The sequence below is a fragment of the Amblyomma mixtum genome, chromosome 1 (genome assembly GCF_055824585.1).
Source record: "Amblyomma mixtum isolate Tamu chromosome 1, ASM5582458v1, whole genome shotgun sequence".
Classification (NCBI taxonomy): domain Eukaryota; kingdom Metazoa; phylum Arthropoda; class Arachnida; order Ixodida; family Ixodidae; genus Amblyomma; species Amblyomma mixtum.
In genome coordinates, this window is record NC_143012.1 from 226,976,263 (window position 1) to 226,990,662 (window position 14,400).

Sequence of the window (14,400 nt, forward strand, 5' to 3'; positions counted from 1 at the left end):
AATTGCTAACAAGAGAACGAACACGCACCTCTGCACCAATATTTATTGCTACCTTTTACTTCCAGCTGGTCACGCTTTCACGTAGACGGACAACTTACATGGTGCACCGTAGAGCTTCTTTGAAGAATTTGAAAATAAAATATTCAGTACTAACATGAACTCGCAGCATTTAATGAAGCCGAAACTGTTATTTTGTCTTAGCAAAATTACTGAAGGTAGAGTAATTTCTTTTTAATCGTGGCTTTCTGCGAACGACATATTTATAGAGAACGAATTTTAAACTGTTTTACAAGAGCAAAATATTTATGTAACCACAAAAAAAAATATTGAGGGTCTCAGTTCCACTTATCCTGCCAACGTTTGTTTATTTTCTCGATATTTGTTCAGTGGCTGCCTGCAGTAAAGATTTTTGTTTAGGCTATGTCGGGTTTGTGGCCCATAAGCCTTAGAGGAAAGCAAATGCTCGTCTTGATGGTGAAATAACTTTATTTGCACCCGCCAAAGAATCAGAGGGCGATAAAGACTTGAGTCTTGACCGGTGTCATCTTCCTCCCCTTTCAGTATTGTGGGATCCCTTAGGATTCACGGTGTCCAGGATCAGATGGACGACTTTCTTTTGATTTTCTTCTTACTGGACGACCATTAAAGCCTCCCAGTACTCTATATTTCTCTCTGGTTCGTTGTAGCTAGAGCATGTCAACAGCATGTGGTTCATGTTTACAATTTCGTTGCAGTGTTTACACCTCGTGTCATGAATCATCGGATGCCATCTGCTTAGTGCTAGTGTGTTAGGAAAAACCCCCGCCTGTAACGTTCTCCATAGGACCTCTTCCTTTTTGCTGAGGCCATTGCCTGCCCCAGGTAGTGTCTCACTTCCTAATCTGTAGTGACTAAGAATATCTTGGTACGTGTTCAGCTCCTCGTCCATCTGAAGGAGCTCTCTGCTCGACCAGACCACACTGGGATCGCAGTGTGAATGCCCATCTTCAAACTTTCTTTGTGGTGATTGTTCGAGAGGCAATAAAACAAATTGGTGCAGTCCCAGTTAACAGAAGTCACACTTATTGCCGAAAATGCATAGTAAGGACGTGTGAGTGATAACAGAATGTGCAGCTATCTTATCAGCCAGTGGCTAGAGACCGCACTTCTGGAGAAGGAAGTTGCACTCTCGTGCTTTCAGATGTGTCAGTAATATCAGTCAATCATTGGAAGAAACGTCACCTGTACGCTGAAATCACCGTTCGCCTTTTTGGGAGACTTTTGGTCTCGATAGTACACTACAGTGAGGGCTCACAGCTTGAAACAAAAATTTCTGCTTTAGAGAAACTTAAAGCAGCTGCCAAGATGTGCCAAAAATAGTTTGCGCTCACAACTACACCACACACCTCAGTGTCCTTTCTTATTCTTCGTCTTCAAAACTCACCTTGCGCCATTTTTCGCTCCTCAGACAAAATTACTGCATGAGGTTTCCTAACCTGAGTGCTGCCGAGATAAAATTAAATCACAACAAACGTAACTGGATGCTTATCTTACTAGCCCTTAAGAGAATACTGGCACTTTAATGCAACAATTATTAAGCACTTACCTCTACGATTTATAAAAAGGTTTTTGATGAAATCAAAAAAAAACAAGTCTGCAGGATCAACTAAAAAGGTATGTTTTATGTGTAAGTAATAACAATAGACTTCCGAATTGTCTTTTATTATGATTTTCAGGTTGACAGCAGATTTGTGAAAAGATGTATGTGTTTTGCCACAATGGATTAAACATCAGTGGCTGCACGTAAGGAAACTCTCCTCAAAATTTGACAAACTTCCAGTACATTTGCATGAGACATGTACTCTTTCTGGACTTAAGAACCGATTATATTTAATTACAGTTCACCAGAGGAGGTTTTCTGTATTCAGATTTAGTTGCCGGATATGCCGTACTCTGCATTCGCCAGTAGACCCTCAGTGCTGAAAAAAGATATTGTGTCGTTCATGCGTGCACAATCAGACACCAGCTAATTTAATAATACATTTATCCAGATTGAGACTGCCTCTCGAAGAACTAAAGACACTATAAACCGCACACAAGATTTTGCCGCAAAGAATTCGTTTGAGCATACGCTGCTCTTTAATAACCCTTTTCTTTGGACCGCTTACGACGCGATATCATCTACGCACTCATTTCATATTTTTGGCGTGGTTTCTAGCATCGCATGCATTCTTGAAGTCTACAGATAATGCTCCCATCTGGTTTAGAGGCAAATTATTATTTTTGCTGAGTTGCATTCAGTCGAAAAAACCGGATGTTTCTATAAAAAAAAAACACCTTTATTTTATTCGTGCGCACTTAACTCAATTCATTTTGTGGAAGCGTGAACCGCATGACTGCGATCTGAAAACTAATTCCACGTCGCGTTCACAAAATGTGGTACAGCGTTTCTCTCTATATGATTGCATGGTCACTGTTGAAAACAACGGTGACTCTGCGATAGCATATGGCACAATCATTTGCAAGCTTTATGTCCCCCTCGTGGTGCATTCCTGCAGCACCTTTGTGGTCTATTTCAAATAACGCATTAACTGTTCCTTTACAGAAAATTTACAGCGCAAATCAGTGGTACATCTTGTAAGCCCTGATTGGGAATTTCAACACCCAATTTTTCGGAACTCTCGAAAATTCTGTTTGGCAGTTAAGTATCGACAGCGCACCAATCTTCATTTCAACGTGCAAAAAGAAAAACACTCTGGCAGGGTGTTTAAAAAGCAGAAGGCAATTGCTGATTTGTAAATTTTCCAAATCTGTATTCATTGTTCCGCCTCGGAACGCCATTACTACGCACTCACCAAATCCCCTCTAAATAAGAGTCTTCGTAATTAAGCGTAGTTTTATGTTGCTGCGTTTCCTTTAGACTGGGGTGAAAACATAAACATGGAATTCAAGATACGAAATTCGTATTCGTTATCTACACAATGTGAACTTTCCAAGGATGGCATCATTATGGCTTGCAACCCCAGGAGTGGTGCTTTTTGCAGCGAGTAAAAAGAGGGGCTTTTGTCTTCAGAGTTATACGGCACTTTTTCAAGCTAGCAGTCAGGGGCAAGGTTGTTTCTCTGGCTATGTTAATAGAAATGGCTGAATTCACTCAAACAGGCTGAAAAACTCATGCACATTTGCTGACTACTGATAAAAATGATGCGCCACCATCTTTTCATCATAAAGTAATGCCTCTAGGCCAGTGGCAGCAGCGTTTGTTTGTTGCAGCATTTACCATGCAATTTACATCTACGGTTACCCGATTTGTGCAGATTAAGGTTCCTTCGTTTCAATTGTTTCTCCCCGAAAAAGATGCACAAATTAAGTGAGGCGACCATATTTTCTAATTCTCAAAATTAAGGCGTTTACTATATGCACCACATCAGGAAACAGTTTTGCATATAAATATGAGCGTCATTATTTTCTAATACTTTTTCTTTAAGGTTTCTGAGGTAGATATTTTCGGACACTCAATACTTGCATCAAAATTCCACATATCTGAAGACTTCCCCACAATATTACATATAATTATCGTCACACAGCAAGCTTTTGAAAGTCCTGCTTAAATCCTCCAATGTGGGCACTTCGCAAAGAACACTTCGTGCTAAGTGCAACTATTTACTTCTTAAAGGTGTCTTGGTATTTCGTCATGTGTTTTAAACTTGCAAAAAGCACTTAAGGATAAACGTTTTCGTGAAGGAAAATGCGCACAATTTCTATTGCCTAAAGGGTTTGCTATATTCTTCTCTTGTCTCTTGTTATTTGCCCGATGTAAGACACTTTTTTTCTGATAGCCCTTCAGCAACTCTGAAAAAATGCTAGCACATAAATGACGCCCAGTAAGTTTGTCTTTTCACAGCGCTAGAAGACAAGCTTAGCAAACACCTTAGGAAAATGTTATCATAACATAACAATTTTAAAATATTAGCGTCAGAAGGATGTGGTTTTCTTAAGGCTACAAGACGATAACATTACGACAAAAAAATTCCTACTGCTTCACTACAAATAAAAATCGACCCAGCAAATAAACAATCGCATAAAACGTCTGTAATAAAGGTGTTATGAAAGACTTACGAGTAAATATTTCGTTTTTTGACGGCGGTAACAATGATCGCTGCACCAAATGCTGCCAAGGCACTGGCCGCCAGAATGAGCGTCATTACGGAGTCTGTGGCGTCGCTCTCTATTGAAAAAAAAAAAGGAGAGAATTGCAAACATTTACGCCTCACACGGTCAATTGCGAAACACAGCTAAAGGCAAAATCACTCTCGCCATTGGTCTGCAATGAAAGCACAGCGCCAGCGTATACTCCATCTCTGTGCCTGCGGCAGTTCTTCACCTCCTCGTCATTGTCGTCCTTTGAACGGTCAGCTTTCCGGGAATTTGGGCCACCCGTTTTAAAGGTTTCGTGTAGTGAACACTGTTCATCTTCATTGGAGCTCGCTCTCCTCTCTCTCACCCCTCCTCGCATTGCATTCTTCGTAGTGCTAGTACGGCCGAGCAATATCTCCGTGAACGAGCCATACCTCCTGACCTTCTCTTTCCGGCTCTGCAGTGTGTGCGTCCCTTGCGCGCCCCGATGACCTACTGCGCCATCCAGTGCCAATGTGGGCAAGTAGTACTACACCGAGGCCCTTGGCGTACGCCGTACATGCCAGTGCAGATCGGCAATCGTGTAGCGGCGCAACGGAAAGACAGTTCACAATTTGTAGCGTACAGCTTTGGCTGCATTATAAAGCAACTGAGCTCAAGATACATAGGCATATGAGAAGAGGTTAAACATTTCGTCATTTATTTCTGATCGTAAGTCTTCAGATGTTTATATGTCACCCCAAACTAATAAAGATACTGTTTGCGGTAAGCTGCTAAGAAGGCTTAAGAGAGACAGACATATGAACCGGTTCATGATCCTGGTTCATAAACCGGTGCTGGAAATCATATTTCTTTGCTTTTTCGCTTTGGAATATAAGTGTGATAGCTTGCTAAGTAGTTACAGAGCCGAGGAAAGGGCAAATAAAGCCCTAAAATATGCTGTGGTTCTTTACAGACGTATGTTTTAAAACAGAATGGGAGAAGAATGCAATTCAAAGAAAAGGAGCGTTGTACTCGGAGGGAAGAAATGCTGCTTGTGCGAAAAATAACTTCAGTGCATTTGAAGCTAGATCGAACCAATACGACGGGAAATTATGACGAAAAACGGATGGTGATTCAGGGGCTCTCTTTCAAGCTCTATTTCAACAAACTCTATTTCAACAAACAAAGTTCAAAGAAGCCGTTACCTGGTAAAGACGTGGTTGCTGGTGGCGCCGTCACAGTAACGTCCACCGTTTTTTGGCAAAACCCTCGGCTTATTTCGATGTCATCGATAGCAATGTCGCTTTGTAAAGGACCGAAGCCGGCGCCAATTATAATCTGCATGGCGGAAACATAACGTGAAGTTCACGTGAAGTGCTTCAACAAAAAAACTACAATTTGACTCAGTAAACCTTGCAAAAGCGTTCTTGACAGCTTTTTCACAAACATGTAGATATATCGAGATTGCCCTGGCAGCCAACTCCGCCGGCAGGCCAAGCCTGCATAAGCACCAAAAAAAAATAACAAAGATTGCGAATTCCTGTGTACATACTGTTCTTCACTGATCCAAAGACAAAGCAAAGAAAAAGGAAAATAGTATAAACTGTTCACGTAAAATGCAGGCTTTTACAACTTGTGCAGAAAAAATTGCTCGAAGTAGTAAATTTTGGGACTATGTAAGTGAATTTTGTTACCTAGGCACGGAAAGAGCCTGTTTACAGGTACCATAAATTGTAAACTAGTACTTTCTCCATCACATCAAATTTGGTCTCAGGCAAAAAGCCCCATAAACAGATTCACAACTGCGCTACGGAACGAGGACAGAAGGAACACGAAAAACACAGGACGGGCGCTGTTTTTCGTGTTCCTTCTGTCCTCGTTCCGTAGCGCTGTGTGAATCTGTTTATTAAGCATGAACCAGCTAGCCCACACCAGAATCCTCTTAAAAAGCCCCAGTAGCAAGAACAATAGTGTATTCATAGCTTCCGTGGAAATGCAACTAATAAGCGACCGATGCTGCATGCTATAGACCATAATAGCCGCCATGTTGAAAGCGCTGTGGCGCCATCTACTACACCACTGTTCTAGGCTGTCATTGGGCTGCCTCGGGAGGCGGACACGGCTGGCCAGAGGGCTGGCCCAGGTACTCTTCATTGAAGTTTCCCTGACGATGTGATTTCATGTTCGTGTTTGGAGAATTTTACCCTTTCAGAAAGATTGCGCTCCACCTAGCGATGGCTACGGCAAGCCCAGTCGCCACCAACGTTCATAGAACTAAACTTTGGTCGCCACTAACCGAACGAAAATTTTCGTTAAGAGCTTGCAACTTTTTATACGCATGCACTGTTGCTGTGGCTGTTCTTGGCAGCGGGATATTTCAGGTACCCCCGTTCAGTGTGGCAGTTACCGGCCATGCCCGCGGCCACTTGTCTTTGTTGTGTCGTTGAAACAACCCTGACTATTACTGCAGCTTATCTGTTCCATTGGCCCACCTCGCAGTGAGCAATGTGTCCTTTGTTTATCCGCAGAATGGTATGTGAAAAAAGCATCTTGTGGTGCGCAAACAAACAACAGTCTGCATGTAGCAATTAATGCACAGTAACAAGACATATGCACGGGTGCTCTACATTGTCGTTTTGAATACCTCGTAAAGCCAGAGAAATAATTTACATTACGTGTGCCCCTACGGAACTAAAATGCGAAAACCACCATCTTTTAAATACCCTCGCTGCCCTGGCACCTTTTATTGCTGGTAGGTTAAACGTGTAGGGTATTCGCATTAAATTAAATATGAGCATTCCAAAAGAGCACACTTTCATGCCAACAAACCACTCAGGAATGTAATTTGCCCAGTGCAAAATGGGCTGAAGCGGCTTGACGTATATCGTGCATGGATAACTACTAGCAAAATATCGGGGTACGCAATTCAGGCAAGTAATCGAAGTTAATTTTGTGATCTATATTCACTCCGCTGGCTGCCTCAATGTTTGTGGCTGAACCTGCTAGGTCGCTCAGATCTTAAGAAGGTTCTGGCACAAACGGATCAAAAACTGCATCTACATCATGTGTAAACTGCGCCACTACAAATTTCCACAGCACTATACCACTACACAATTCACCACAGACCCACTCCAAAGTCTGGCAATTCGGATGAGAAGGATAGTACTCTACACCGTGCCGTGGACGGCTGGAAAACTTTTGCAACACTTTAGTAAATTTTCTAAAACTTTCGCATCCTAAACATTTCTAACGTTTCCTCTGCCGCCCACGTAGGCTGTCTGGCGCTCCTTATAAGACGCAGCGCACCTTATATAGGGAACCGGACACAAGCCTCGTTACTTGCATTTGAGATATGCCACTATTTTTTAGGTGCACGCCGTGTGCGATTTTTAATATGAATTGCTTCTGGATCCTGTTGTCGGACAGACCATGACATCAAATCTGAGAGAGAATATGAACCGAACACACAGCGAACGTTTATGACACTTTGGGTCCCCCTAGGAAAGCTTCCAAGTTTCGTTCCTGAACAGTTGCTTAACGTTTGCTATCGCTAGTGCTATCAATAGTTTGGCAATTTATTACTAGAGATATGGTTACGTGGCGGCCAACCGAAGAATGAGGCGTGATGAACGATGGACAAGAGATGACTTAATGGCCGCTGGCCTAGCGCGAGCGCTCCGTCCCGCGCCGCTGCCAGCTTCGTCTTCTTCGTAACATTACCCGGGGCCACCGAGCGATCGTTCCGATCGTAAATAGAAGACATCGACGAAGGGATGCGCGATACGGGGATAGGCAAAGAAGTGGCAAGGCGGTGAAGTGCTCGGCGCCACGGTGGATGAGACGATAGGCGAATGAGTCCCGGTCCACGAGGCATTCGGGCCGTAGAGTGCCAGGAGCTGAGAGAGAGAGATAGAGAGAGAGAAAACTTTATTTACAGAGGAATTCGGGGCACGCCCCAGGGTCCCCGCACGACCCCACTGCACTCAAGTGTTTATGTTCCGAAGGTTCATAACACTGGCAGCACGGCCGGTGGCGATGGTCTGCACGGCCGGGTCCCCCGAGCGCAGCAGGGTCTCCCAGTCCTCCCAGGTCTTGAGGTTCTCTAGGTCCCGTGGGGGAGGGTGACGGCCGAGGTCCTTGGACGTACCGGACGGCAGGGTCAGGGTGCGGTGTCCTCACGTGTGAGCAGGGTCCCGGGTCGGTCGGGTCATTCTGGTCGCGGCAACGTCGTCAGTTCGTCGTGTCTTGTGGTCCGGGCGGGGCGGACCAGGTACTCACGGCCGACGTCCAAGGAAGCCGCAGGACGCCGAAGCTCCGGAACCAGGATGGCGATGAAGGGACCCCCGCACCTCACACCAAATGTTACGTGGCGGCCAGAAGAAGAATGAGGCGTGATGAACGATGGACAACAGATGATTTAATGGCCGCTGGCCTAGTGCGAGAGCTCCGTCCCACGCCACTGCAGGCTTCGTCTTCTTCGTAACAATATTATCAAAAAGCATGCGATAACTGACTATCAGTAAACCTCACCTCATGCAGTTTCGCAAAAATGTTTTCCCGAATGAAATAAATTATACATCAACGCTGTCAAGGTCCCAAATGTGGCCGACATTAAATTCATACTAGAAAAAACCGGTGTTTCCATAACATAACTGACTCCTTAATGCTTAAATTCAATAAGAAATCTTTGTAGCGCTGTTACAGATCCATATGCGCAGTTATAGACATCTCAAGCGGTTTTCTTTCCGCTATAACTGAGCATTCAAATGTGTTACTTGCCAGGATCTCTGGTGGAAAAACAAAAGCATGTCAACTTTCCTGTCTTCAAGCCTGCACCTCCAAACTGAAACTAACTGCCAGGTACTAACGGATCATTACCACTGCCTTAGACATTACAGTGGAGGACTCCTGTTGCCGCGTCTCGAGGAAACCCAGAAATCGGCTTCCTTCCGTCCCTTCAATTCAAACTGCCGTCTGTCCACAAGGTACCGCTACCGGAGAAACTGGACTTTCCGACATTCGCGTTCTTCGTCCACCAAAGAAGCACTGATGGGATGTGTGGTTGATGTGACCAAAACTGTTCGGTTCTTCAGTCGTAGGTCAATCAACGTTCCAAGTGCAGTTAACTCTCTTTCTTCATAACTGTCCATTGTTTTGTCCAAAGAGGAAATCAATTCTTGAAACACTTCTTCGCAAATGCAGTTTTTACGCACTAACCCAGTGCGCTCATCCAGTTCTGCTGCGCTTCCACAGATAGCAGCACAGACCAAAGAAATTGTAGTCCACTGATCTCCAGACAGTAATTGAATTCTTCATATAATTGTCGCTGTGAAATTCCAATCAGCGGACATAAAAGGTATCGCTCACTGCAGTCGTTTCACAAGTGCATGACTTTTTTTCTGCGTGCGCAAATCTTAAAAGGTATTAATTTTACTAATTGGGATAGCAGAAAGGTCGACCGGAAAGAAGAATATCTGGCCGGCTACTCTGCACTAGACAAAAAAAAAGGGAAAAGAAAGGTAGTGGTGAGTTACGATAGGGTGAGAGGAGAGATTAAAAATATGCAGGCATATTGTTGGCATCGTAATCGCGAGTCTCGCACGTGTCGCCTCGATTGCAGAGAATTACTGCAGTGCCGACAACAGCGGCTCAAGTGCGTCCGAAAATTAAGCAACAATCCTTTATGTTGACATACTGATGCCAGAAAGCAGCACCCGCATTGAATTCACAAACTGTTCGAGCATACCTTTAAGCAGTTTACTTTCGGGCTTCACAATACTGTAAGCTGGAGTCGCAACCAAACTGGGTTGTGCCACAGCGACAGACATCGTTGGCAAAGCAGCCCATTCAACATAAGAGGAGGCTGATGAGGAATCGCATCTGACTGAGCCTTCGCGGTTAGATGTAATTCTGCAGCAGGCGTCGTCTTGTTTTTCAGCTCGATCCGTTATGCCAACTAAGCTCAAGCTAGCTGTGACGTCTTTATCCGTCGCTCATGGCCGTCCGAGCATTTGGCGCACTTGATAGTATCCGTTTTGCAAGTGTCATGATGGTGCGTATCGCCGCATTGGCGGAAGGATAACTCGATTCTGCAAACAGCACTCACATCTCCCGTCTTGTTGCATTTATGGCACTGAGCACTTCTGGAAACATAAAGCTAAACAGCATGCCTCTCATAGCCCACCATATCGGGATTTTAGATGGAAGGTTGCAACCACCAGCTTAGCACACTTAGAGCTGCCGATACGATGAGCTTCGGTGATCCGAGCCGTACACTTGAACAACGTCAGAAATTCTGTCACTTGTCTCCGGGTCAACATCCGTAATGACACCATACGTGCAAATCAAAAAGAAAAGCCACAGCGTCAGTATTTTCGCAGGCAAATGTATCTTCCAGTTAGCCACGTCATTTGCTCAGCAAGTGAACTTCTCTTAGCCATCGCGATGTTCCTTATAATCTTCTTAAAAGCTAAAATGAACATAATAATGCCATCAGATCATTGATAACGACTTTATAAAAAAGCAACACGTATGTACAAACGTGGCCACCTCCCGTTGCAGCCCAGAGCCGTTCATTCGCGGCGGGTGCAACAGTTTGTGTCATAGCCCTCTCTGCATGTTCTTTTCTGAAACCGCAAAATGTACCATGGTTGTGCGTGGTGAGCGTCAACTAAGGCTTACCAGCCTCCTAAAGGCTCCACTAGAACGTTGACATCAGATAGTGGCGAAAATTTTCGAGCATTGAATGAAAAACGAGTTGAATTTTTTTCATCAAGGAAAAGGATGTGATAACGCTTGGGGATCAAAAAACATGCTTGCAGCACGAATTCTATTTGGACGCTCTTAGCAAGTTTTGTTGGCGTCGTGTTTGCCTCTGAGTTCCTGCGAATATTGCAGATACCTTACGCAAAGCGGAACCCTCCATTCTGATGGCTCAGTCTGTCTAGCCCGTTATTCCTTAGGCGTTGCGGGTTGGAGAGTAATAATTGCATTAATTTTTCAGTTCCCAGTCTAATTTATGTGTAGTCTATGTACACAAGATCACGGTATCACTTGGCTGAAAATGTGGCTCCGATTCTTTCGCATGCATGTATTTCATACTTGCATTGGTTGATCCCCATATCATGCCGAGGTTTTTGGGTTGTCGTTTCGATCATATGTTTGCTTGGCAACGACTGAAAACTGCAGCAGAAAGTTCTGGACGCGCGCTGCTAGCCTGGAGTCCGGTGACCTCGAGTAGGCCCTACAGAAGCGCCCGACGTGTCGTTACACAACGGACAAGCTAACACGTGGCTGGGACTGATACACGCAAAAGTCCGTGCCTGGCTTGGTCTTCCTTCGTAGGTAGCTCATACTGGCTCCTTAAAGCAAGGAAATCGGTTTCACATTTCATAACTTTTGTTCCCTTTTTCTGACTGCTTCCTCTGCCATTGACACTTGTCTCCACCTCACTTCGCTATCTTGTTTGTAGAAGTAAATCACACAACGTCAAAAGCAAATCTTCCTTTTTAGGTACCCGGTAGTTCACGTCCGAGCAGTCTTGCCAGGAATGATGAGACAAGGAAACTAAAGAACTAGAAACGAGTTTATGGAGGCAGACAAGAACGATTAAAACGCACCTCAAACACTATTCTCTACCATTCCTAGCGGCGCAGCTCTAAAATAATCGCGTTCTAGTTAAGCAGTCCAGTCATAGGCACTTTCAGATGCCATTTCGAAAAACATCTTTCAGACTAATAGTTTATGGCTTTCAGGTCTTTAAAATAGTATAACACATGTATTTTCGTTACAGCATAGGATTAATGATAGTTAGTGAGCTACTTTTTTTACCACATCATCGAAATCATGGAAGTAGTGTTGGGAATACAGGCGTCATTAATGTCTTATATCATTAGTCACATTCACGCGTTGATAATCTATACTTTACCGGTGTATTTTCTTTCAAATGGCGTGACGCAACTTTTTTCATGCTGGCATGATCCAGAGACTATTGATATTTCGTTCTGTCTATTACCTTAAGCGTTGTCACCTGGGGCTGTTCTTGGCAGTGGCGTCGCTATAGAAGAATCAGGAATGAAACCTGTCTAGGGGCACTCAGTCTTCTTCACTTTGTATTGATTCGAAAAAGGACCAGAGCTCACCGCAAAGTGCGCAGGGATATCCTCACGCTCGAGGGTGAACAGCGTCCAGCTATTTGTAACTGTGGTGTTGACCACTGCACTTGCAAATTTCACGGTTCTTTCTGCATCTAAAAGCAAAACGTGAAGTGTGGCATTACCTGAAAAACGAAAAATAACGAGTTAAAAATGCCAACAGGGAACGTTACGCGCTGGGCAATAGCTTTTAGGCGCGCACAAACGACACTCAGACGCAGCAAGACTTACGCCGTTCGCTGTAAGGATGGTGGATGTCACTGATGCGCATAGCTTCAGAAATAATTTCATGGATTACTCTGAGCACTGAGCATTGCACTACTCACGCATCGGCCGTTAATTTGGTTGGCGTTTGTGTGCACGTGAGTCGCACTGTAAGAAGTCAACGCTTCTTACCAAAGGAAACTAGAGGAACCTTAAAATAGAGGAAACAACAGCCAAGCTTTGAAGCTAGAACTGTTCATAATAGATCAACTGTATTATTATTCTTTGCTTCATATTTGGCTGGAAGAGAAGAAAAATTAAATGTAAAGTCTCGCGCCTAAAATCACCTCTTCGAAATTACGAACTAAAAATCTGCGAACATTACAGAATCAAGTCTAAATGACAGAAGCAATTAGAGCGATTTGGACAATGCGTGGTTGACGTGATGAGCAGTTTGTGGAGGCGGTTTCAGAATAATACGAATTTCAGAATTGCTGACCTTTATCATGCATCATTTCCTGTATTTTGGAGCAATTTCTTTCAGTCTGAAAATTTTTGAAAGATTCTGCGCGGGGTCTGCTGTGTAGCCATCTTGCACGAAGCACGGAATATATAATATCTGTTGTTCAGTTGGCAGCAAGAAATACACAGAAAACCTCTATACTAAACAACCAGTCCACCGCTTCACCAGTTCGGCTTTGCGAAATGTTCCCTGAATAAATCAGGGGCATGGTGAATCAGCAGCGGCAGCGATAGATGCTGATGTGTTTGTTTGTTTTTTCGTTTCGAAGAAAAAAGCTTCCCAAGAAATGGGGTGGAAGTTTCAAGCCAACTGTAAAAACCTCCACCGTTCATCGCTAAGCGGCTATTTTGAAGAAAAAATTGGCTGTGGCTTAACTCAGTTATGCCTGAATGTGCGTAGCGAGAAGTACGGTTAATCTTAATGTTTACCTTTGTTATCTCTACGGTTACATCTTTATCGTTTAGCGTGGTACGTCTCAGTGTTTAGGCTTTGTTGTTGCTTATCGTTAAGTTATGGTTACATTAAAGACTAGACATTTTTAAAGTGTATAACGCATTTATTTTCAAAGTCTTCATCTTGTTGTTTCTCAATTGCCACAAAGGCGGCCCGATGGTCGGTAAAGTAGCAAGCAGCCGCCGTCTCAATGGCTCCGACACAGTACTTTGAGGCCAAGATTTGATCGTGTTTTTTCTCTTGTTTTTTTGTTTATTTGCGCTTGTTTGTTCTTGTTCTTCGTTTCGTGGTTCGTGGTTTCGTTCCGACGACGAAGCCTGGCTTCTTTCAGTCTCGCCGACTCACTTTCCATATCTGCCGACGAATCCCAGCGAGCCGCCCCTTCTATATACGCTCCTATATGATGCAACGCCGGCTCCTCCTATATTGTTGCAACGCGGGTTAACCGGCTCCTCCTCTGACGTCATGCCAGATGGCGCGGAGAGCGGCGCTGCCAGCTGCGGCGGTTGCCAGGCAACGGCTCAGCTTGCGGTGCGGCCCCAGGCCACAGCGAAACGGCGAGAATACGGCCAATATAGCTCTCGCTACAAAACTCAGCCGTGAAACTCGACGCTCTTCTCTATCTAGGCATCACCGAGGCTGCGTGACATGCTGTCAGTTTCTCAAACAGATAAGCCCTTTCGGCGCGCTAATAGCAGCTTGCCCGCATTGCTGGCGCAAACCGCATGAAGGGCTTCCATCCCCCATTGTTTACAAGAACGGGAGCGATGTACACATCGTAAAGTATCATAAAGGAAAAAATATCTGAATTATACATTGTAGTTTTATGCTTTCATGTGCGCGCACATAACTTACAAACCTATAGAACTCTAGAAGCATAAACAGTATATGGCAGTCAATAACAAAAGTATAAACCAGAAAGCAGGAACAAACATTTAAAATAAGAAATGCATGTTTTAAGACGTTTCT

The 14,400-nt window shown here is 44.2% G+C and overlaps 1 protein-coding gene across 1 annotated transcript in view; it reads right to left on the reverse strand.

Moving 5' to 3' along the window:
• Positions 1-1,896: 1,896 nt before the first annotated feature.
• Positions 1,897-14,400, reverse strand: part of LOC149371084 (MAM and LDL-receptor class A domain-containing protein 1-like) — a 56,097-nt gene continuing 43,593 nt past the window's right edge. The window contains exons 14-17 of the mRNA XM_089584691.1: positions 12,240-12,376; positions 5,304-5,436; positions 4,099-4,207; positions 1,897-1,958 (exon numbers count right to left, since the gene is read on the reverse strand). Coding sequence (XP_089440817.1) covers positions 1,910-1,958; positions 4,099-4,207; positions 5,304-5,436; positions 12,240-12,376 — 428 coding nt within the window. The 3' untranslated portion in view covers positions 1,897-1,909. The remainder of the gene's footprint in view (positions 1,959-4,098; positions 4,208-5,303; positions 5,437-12,239; positions 12,377-14,400) is intronic.